The following is a 7,780-nucleotide window of genomic DNA, read 5'->3' as shown; positions in this document are numbered from 1 at the left end:
TCCTTTGCTTCTCTTGATGCAGCCTATGGCTGTAGGGCATAGTGGGTAGGGCACTAATAAGGCAAAGTGAAATGAGCAGAACCAGGAGATCATTGATCACAGGAACAGCAATATTGTAAAGATGATTAACTATGGAAGACCTAGCCTCTGATCAAAACAATGATTCACGCAATTTCAAAAGACTCATGATGAAAAATGCTATCCCTCGCCTGGGAGAGAAAATTAATGAACTCTAACTGTAGATTAAAGCATATATAATATATATATATATATGCTTATTAGCCATGTTGAAAAAAGAAAGTAAAATGCATATATATATTTTTTTTATTTTATTTTTTCAACATGGCTAATAAGGAAATATGCTCTGCATGACTTCAGGGATCATTGTTTGCTTTCTCAGTGAATTAGGGAGGGTTGGAGTGAGAGAGAATTTGGAACACAAATTTTTTTAAATGTTAAATTTTTTTTAACAAAGCTTTTAAAATTCATCTATTTGATAAACTAGAAGGCAAGTTGTATATTTTATACCATTTTCTTTGTTATGTGACTTTTTCTTACGCAGAACAGAAGAGCTAGAAAAAGCATTGGATTTAGAGTTGTAAGGGACCTTGAAGATGTTCTAGTCCAACTCTTTCACTTTACAAATGAAGAAACTGAGGCCCAAAGAAGTAGAATAATGAGCCCAAATTCACACAGCTAGTAAATAGCAGAGCTGGGATTTTGACCTGATTTTCCATTTGCAATCCATTGCTCTTTCTATTTTGCCAAGTCCAGGTCCTGACTCTGCTATTTATTAGCCACAGAGCTTTGGGCAAATCACTTGATGTATCAATCTGTTTTCCCATCTATAAAATGGAGACAGTAGTATTTGTCTTTTTCACTTCACGTGGTTGTTCTGAGGATCAGAGGAGACAATATGTATAAAAGATTCTTTTGTACACCTTGGCAGTTCTATATACACATAAACTAGTATTAGTATTCCTTCTCTAAAATGCTTTTCCTATACTTTATCATGATATGGAGAATGACCCTAAGTTCAACATAGTGAGAGCTCTAATGAATGCTACCAGCTTCTAGCACTTAGCAGAGTGCTTGGCATATAGTAGGCACTTAAATGCTTATTGACTGACTACAAAGTTAGGTGGGTATGGGTCTACTGACAGACTGTGTCTGTCATCTGTGGTCTAGGACAAGTATGGAAAGACACATTGCTAGAAGGTTGGTCCCTGCATGATGGACTTTCAGAGTTCTTGTGGTTGAAGCAAGCCATCTGCTAAGATGTGAGCATGTTTTAGTCTGTGAAGGAAAGAGCCATGTGGGTAAAATGCTACAACTAGCTATTTGAACAATGAGCACAGGGACTGGAAGGGTTATTATTGTCTTTACAGCCATAATATTAAGTCTAATTGAGATGCCCTCTGCTTTAATTTAAACCTGTTTCTTCCCATCTGGTCTTTGGAGGGCAAAGAGTGTACACCTTCTGCTCCATCTTCCTTATTACTGTAATTGAGTTTCATCTTGCCTTCTGTAGGTTGTGAGGAAAGCTCTTGGTGAACTTCGAAAGGCCAGATTTAAATGGGAGTCATTGTTACTGTTATTGGTGATAATAGGAATGAAGCAATTTGTTCCAGGCTGAACAACTCCATTTCCTTTAGCCTCTTTCGCAACCCATTGATCACTCTGATTGCTCTTGTACAGGACGTATCCGGTGTGTCTGCATCCTTCTTAATGTGAGGTGACCAAAGCTAGACACGATACTCTACTCTAAGGAGGCGCTGACTAATGCGGAACATAGTGGAAGGATTACTTCCTGCCCTTGGCATGTCATAGCCCTATTAATTCATCCTTGTCTCCTGCTGGCCTCTGTCACAGTGGCATTGTATTGCTGATTCATTTGTTCTGTGGTCAGTTGTAACATCCCACCCTTCTCTCCAAGTTCTTTATATTATGCATTTGTGGAGCCCATCTCTTTTTCCAGCCTGTGTTTGTGATACTGGATTTTTTAGCCCTTTTGAATATCATCTTCTTCAGCAAAGTACTGTATATTCTTGAGTCACTCAATGTCATTTGGTTATTGTTCCTGTCTCACCCAGAGTCTCCAGCTAATTTAGTGTCCTCTTCATATTTGATAGGCATCTTTTTAATGCTTTCATCAAAGTCATTAACAAAAAAATTGCTTAGAATAGACCCTAGAGCCATGGGCTATTGTAGCATTATATAATGGAGAGAATACTGGCTTAAAAGCCAGAGTATAGAAGTGGTTTGAGGTAGAGAAGAGAACCTGGGCTTGCTTTCAGAAGGTCAGAGTTTGAGTTCTGGCACTTATATAAGCTGGTTGACCCAGGGTAGAACAAGTCACTTCAATGAACCTCAGTTTCCTCATCTACTAAACAGGAATACTAAAATTATACCACCAACTCACAGGCTGATGAGTCTCAAGGGCTATCTAAAAGTTGTTTATTTTCCTCTTCTCCACACATTGATATATCGTGGTTTCCAGGTCTGTCAATGTGACTGTAATGATGGTGGGAATTTAGAGTCCCAAGGTAATCAAACTAGATTCCTTAGACCCATAGAACCTTAGAAGTAAGAAATCATCTAGTTCAAACCCCTAATTTTCCTGATGAAGACATTGAGTCCCATAGAAGAAAAGTGATTTGCTCAAAGGCATGTAACAAGATTTTCCCAATGGTAGCAAGTAACAGAGCCAGGATTTGAAATCATGCCCTTAGATTTCAAGTCTGGTGTGGTTCTTTCCATCAGCATGCTGCTTTTTTGTATTACCCCCCCATCATCTGGCTGTCCTCCTTCCCTGCTCTTCAGTCATAAATAGTCCATAGTCCAAGTGGTCTGCTCACAGAGCCATGTTGACTATTTCCTAATATCCATTTATTCTTATAAGGGCAGCTAAGTGGCTCAGTGGACAAAGTGCCAAGAAAATTCATCTTCCTGAGTTCAAATCTTACCTCAGACACTTACTAGCTGTGTGACCCTAGGTCAGTCATTTAATTCTGTTTGCCTCAGTTTCCTCATCTGCAAAATGAGCTGGAGAAGGAAATGGCAAACCACTCTAGTACCTTTTCCAAGGAAACCACAAATGGAGCCACAAAGAGTTGGACACAACTGAAATGAGTGAACAACAAATATATTCTCATAGATAATCGCTTATAGATCCCCCACCTTGATTATCTTTCCAGGGTATTATAATGTCATTCTATATTCATTGATTTTCTATTGTTAGAACCTTTAAAATGGGATGTCCGATTATTGAGGGTGAGGACGTGATCGCTTATTTGCCAAAGCCAATTACTTTTTCTCAACTGATCCTTCTTGACCTCTCTGCAGCCTTTAACATCTTCGAACACTCTCTTCTGGACACTGTCTCATCTCTAGGTTTTCATATCACTATTCTCTCTTAGTTCTCCTCCTGCCTATCTGACCTCTCCTCACTGTCCTTTGACGGATCTCTGTCCAGATCATGCCTGCTAACTGTGGGTTGTCCCATGGTGCTTAATCCTGCGTCCTTTTGTGCTCCCCTTCTATGCTATTTCACTTGGTGATCTCATCAACTGCCATGGATTCAGTTGTCATCTTTATGCTAATAATTCTCAAATCTCCATATCCATCTCTAACCTCTCTGCTGACTTCCAGTCTTACATCTCCAAAAGCCTATTAAACATCTCAAACTGGATGACTCACAGACATCTCAAACTCAACATTTCCAAAACTTAACCCATTATCTTTCTTCTTAAACCCTCCCCTCCTGCTAACTTCTCTATTACTTTTGAGGGTACTGCCATCTTCCCAGTCACCTAGGTTTGAAATCTAGATGTCAGGGCAGCTAGGTGGCGCAGTGGATAGAGCATGGCTTCTGGCGTCAGGAAGACCTGAGTTCAAATTTCGGCTTCAGACACTTGACACTTACTAGCTGTGTGACTCTGGGCAAGTCACTTAACCCCAACTGCCTCGCAAAAAAAAAAAAAAGAAAAGAAAAAAAAGAAATCTAGGTGTTACCCTCAGCTCCTCATTCTCACCTCCATATTCAATCTGTTGCCAAGATTTGCCTATCAATTTTATTTTCCTAACACCCTTTGCATATGACCTGTTCTGTTCTCTTGCACTTCTACCACCCTGGTACAGGCTGTTATCACATCATGCCTGAATTATCACAGTAGTCTGCTGGTGAGTTGTCCTGCCACAAGTCTCTTCTTATTCCAATCCATCTTTGACTCCGCTGTCAAAGGGAAGATCTTCCTAAATCACAAGTCTGACCATGTCACCCAGGTATTCACTAAACACCAGTGTGGCTCCCTATCATCTGCAAGATCAAATCAAAAATCCACGCTTTGGCATTAAAAGCCCTTCATAATCTCCTGTCCATCCACACCCCTCCTCATTCACCTTAATCTCTTCTCCCCTCCTTCCTCAAGTATTCTTTGAGCCAATGACACCGGCTTCTTGCAGTTCCTTGAACAGGACACTCCATCTCCCAACATTTTCTGTGGCTGTTCCCCATGCCTGGAATGTTCTCCCTCCTCATCTCCACCTCCTGGCTTCCCTGGCTTCCTTCAAGTCCCAGCTAAAATCCTCCCTTCCTCAGGAAGCCTTTCCCTATCCCCCTTAATTCTTGTGCTTCCCCTCTGTTAATTATCTCCTGTTTATCTATCATTATACAGTCTTATTTGTACCTAATTGATTTCATATCATCTCTCCATTAGACTTCAAACATCTTAAGAGGAAGGACTGTCTTTTACTGTGTTTCATATCCCTAGCACTTAGCACAATGCCTGGCACAGAGTAGGTGCTTAATACCTTAAAACATTAATAAAATAATGTTTATTAACTGACCAACTGTATCTGTATTTATTGTAGTTAATAAATACTTAGGTACTTAATAAATACTTGTTGAATTGAAATATACCTATTCTCTTCTCCCTTCTTTGGAGGACCTGCCCACTCAAGTTCCTAAAATAAATTCTTTCCACTATAGTCAACAGCCTTCTCCTGAAGAACAAAAATAGCTTATCAATAGGTTCTCTTCCAGCTGGTTCTATCCAGGTTCTATCCAACTGGCTCTCTTCCATGCCCTCTGCCACCACCACTCACAAACCAGCCTGGTATGTTCTTTTCTCTCCTGCCAGACTGAAGGGCAAAAAGTGGGAAGGTTGAATCAGCACCCCAGGCAGCGTGGTCAAGTGGAGAGGGCCGGTCTTAGAGTCCTGGAGTTCTGGGTTCAAGTGTTATCTTTGACACATATTGATAGACTCTGGGCAGGTTACTTCTGACTAGTTGAGGAATCACCTTCTCTGCAACCAATAGCATTAAAGTGTTGCCTAGAGTACTGAAAGTGGACTTGCCTAGGGTATGAGAACCCCCTTTTCCATCTTATTTTGTGGGTTTTTTTTTATTTGAACTTAACAAACCCCTAATGAAATTAATGTCTCCATTTACATTGGAGCAGGAGAGAAGTGTACATAAAACTGCAGATCTATTGTATAGTTTTTTCTTTTAAAAGATAATAAATTCAATGTGTCACTTTCAAGCTGCCCTGATTGTGAGTCCTTCCAACCTTCCTTCTATTCTCTTCATTAGGGAGGGTGTGGGTGGTGGGGATGGTAGACAAGAACCCACTTCTAATCACCATCTCCTGCCCACCCCCAGCTGAAAATAGAGAAAAGTAAAAGCTTTGTCACAGATGTGGATAGTCAGGCAAATTAACTTCCCACGTTGGCCATGTCCAAAAAATGTGTGTCTCATTCTTCATCTCTCTATCATGTTTCTGTCAGAAAATTGGTCGCATGCTTCATCATCAAGGACCCATTTTTAATGTCAGATTATTCCCAACTCCCCCATATGATAGTAATTGCACTTTTAATATCTTCTGATTGAGAAAACATATAATGAATGATACCAAGCTCTTATTAATTCAGTGATTTTTTAAAATTAATATATTTTATTAATCAGAACAGGAGTTAAATCCGTGTGAAAAATTTATACATAAATGTGCAAGACATTGAGTCTATAGGATGTTTGTTTTATTTATGGATTTACATATGAATGCATGAACCTCTTCCAGTAATTCAGTGCCCTTCCTCCCTTTACCCCTCCCCCATAAGCCCACTGCTCTATGTGATAAGGATGACTGAGGGAGGTTCTAAAGACTTTTAAGCAGAGGAGTGACATGGTTAGAAGTGTATATAGGAAGATTACTAGGGCAGTTAGTTGTATGAAGGACAGATTGAAGAGAGGAGAGGCTGGAGGCAGAAGGATTATTTATAAGGTTATTTCAGTATTCGAGGTGAGAGATGTTGGTGAGGGCCTAAATTAGGGTAATGGCCAACCATGTGGGTGGAAAGACAAGGATGGATACCAGTGATCTTTTAGCGGTATGAGAGGTATTATTCGTAGATTTCACAATAAAAAAAGGGTAGAAGCACCAGCCTTTTATATTAGAGACAGGCACATAGATGGCACAGCGGACAGAACACTAGACCTGGAGTCAAGAAGGCTTGTGTTAAAATCCGGCCTCAGGCACTTACTATTACTGTCAATATAATCCTGGGCAAGTCACTTATCCTCTCTTTGCCTCAGTTTCCTCATCTGTAAAATGGGGATGATTATAATAGCACCTACTTCCCAAGGTTATTGTGAGGATCAAATGAAATACTATAAAGTGCTTGCTTAGCACAATGCTTGACACATAATAAGTGTGATATAAATGTTAGCTGCTGTTATTCTTATTAACCTTAATAAAGGAATTTGGCCTACGTATATTATAGATAGATTTAGATTATATGTATTTTAAAAATTATAATACATACACACACACACACACACACACACACACCAGATTTCCTGGGTGCTTTTGTTAATACTTCGTAAAACTGAGGTTTGTACTGTGAAAACCTCCCCTTAGGTTTTGATGAAAAGGAGCCCTGGAATCTTCTCTGCTTTCATAAATTCACATCTGTCTCATTTCCACCTCCTGCTCCATCTCCCTCCCCAAAAAAAATCCTAAGGGGGAGAAATAATTTCACTCGGCAGTCAGAAGAGTTAGGTTGGTTCTGAAATATGGAATTTGCCAAATATATTTTTATCATTGACCTAGACCTGAGCTGAGCCTGGGCAGGAAGAGAGAAAGGAAAGTAGTGATGAAGATGGTGGAAAGATGAAACCGAAGAGGAAGTGTCATATAATTGTATGAACATTCAGAAAGGATGATTGTTGTCCTTCCCTGCCAACCCCCTGTGCCTCACCGCAGAAAGGATCATGTTTGGATTGGAATCCCAAAGGGGGAAATGACTAGCCCCATTCAGTCCCATGGGGCAGTGATAGATTGAAATGTCCTGCATGGCTCACTCCTGCTGCTTTTCCTCCTTTCAGATTTGACATCTACCGGAAGGTACCAAAAGACCTCACGCAGCCAACGTACACTGGGGCCATCAGTGAGTACCAGTCTAACTTCCTTTGCCTCCCTCGGCCCCTTTCAGTCTTCCACCAGTACCCACACCCTTCTTTCCCTACCTCCTTTTTTTACTCTTGGGAATTATAGGGACTTTGAAAAGGAAGACAGGGAAAAGAGACAGAGATCTCTTGCAATATGGTGGCCAGCTCTTAGCTGGAGAGCCATTTCATGGCCCTTTCAAAGACACTATGTGTGGTCTACAGCGCTCCCTCAGTGCTTCCAGTCCTGTTCAGAAAGATGCACGCCCTCCCCTGGAAGTCAGACTTTAGTTGACAGTAAAGATGTGTTGGTGGTCACTATGTCCACACTTCACGC

The 7,780-nt window shown here is 40.6% G+C and overlaps 1 protein-coding gene across 1 annotated transcript in view; it reads left to right on the top strand.

Annotated features, from left to right (window-relative positions):
• ERGIC1 (endoplasmic reticulum-golgi intermediate compartment 1) overlaps positions 1 to 7,780 on the top strand; it is a 155,433-nt gene that overhangs the window by 75,168 nt on the left and 72,485 nt on the right. The window contains exon 2 of the mRNA XM_027841913.1: positions 7,384 to 7,445. Coding sequence (XP_027697714.1) covers positions 7,384 to 7,445 — 62 coding nt within the window. The remainder of the gene's footprint in view (positions 1 to 7,383; positions 7,446 to 7,780) is intronic.

This window comes from Vombatus ursinus, unplaced genomic scaffold, assembly GCF_900497805.2.
Source record: "Vombatus ursinus unplaced genomic scaffold, bare-nosed wombat genome assembly UNPS02014863.1, whole genome shotgun sequence".
In the NCBI taxonomy this organism is placed as follows: Eukaryota; Metazoa; Chordata; class Mammalia; order Diprotodontia; family Vombatidae; genus Vombatus; species Vombatus ursinus.
The sequence above is the reverse complement of the archived record's forward strand: the minus strand, read 5'-3'. Positions and strand labels throughout refer to the sequence as shown.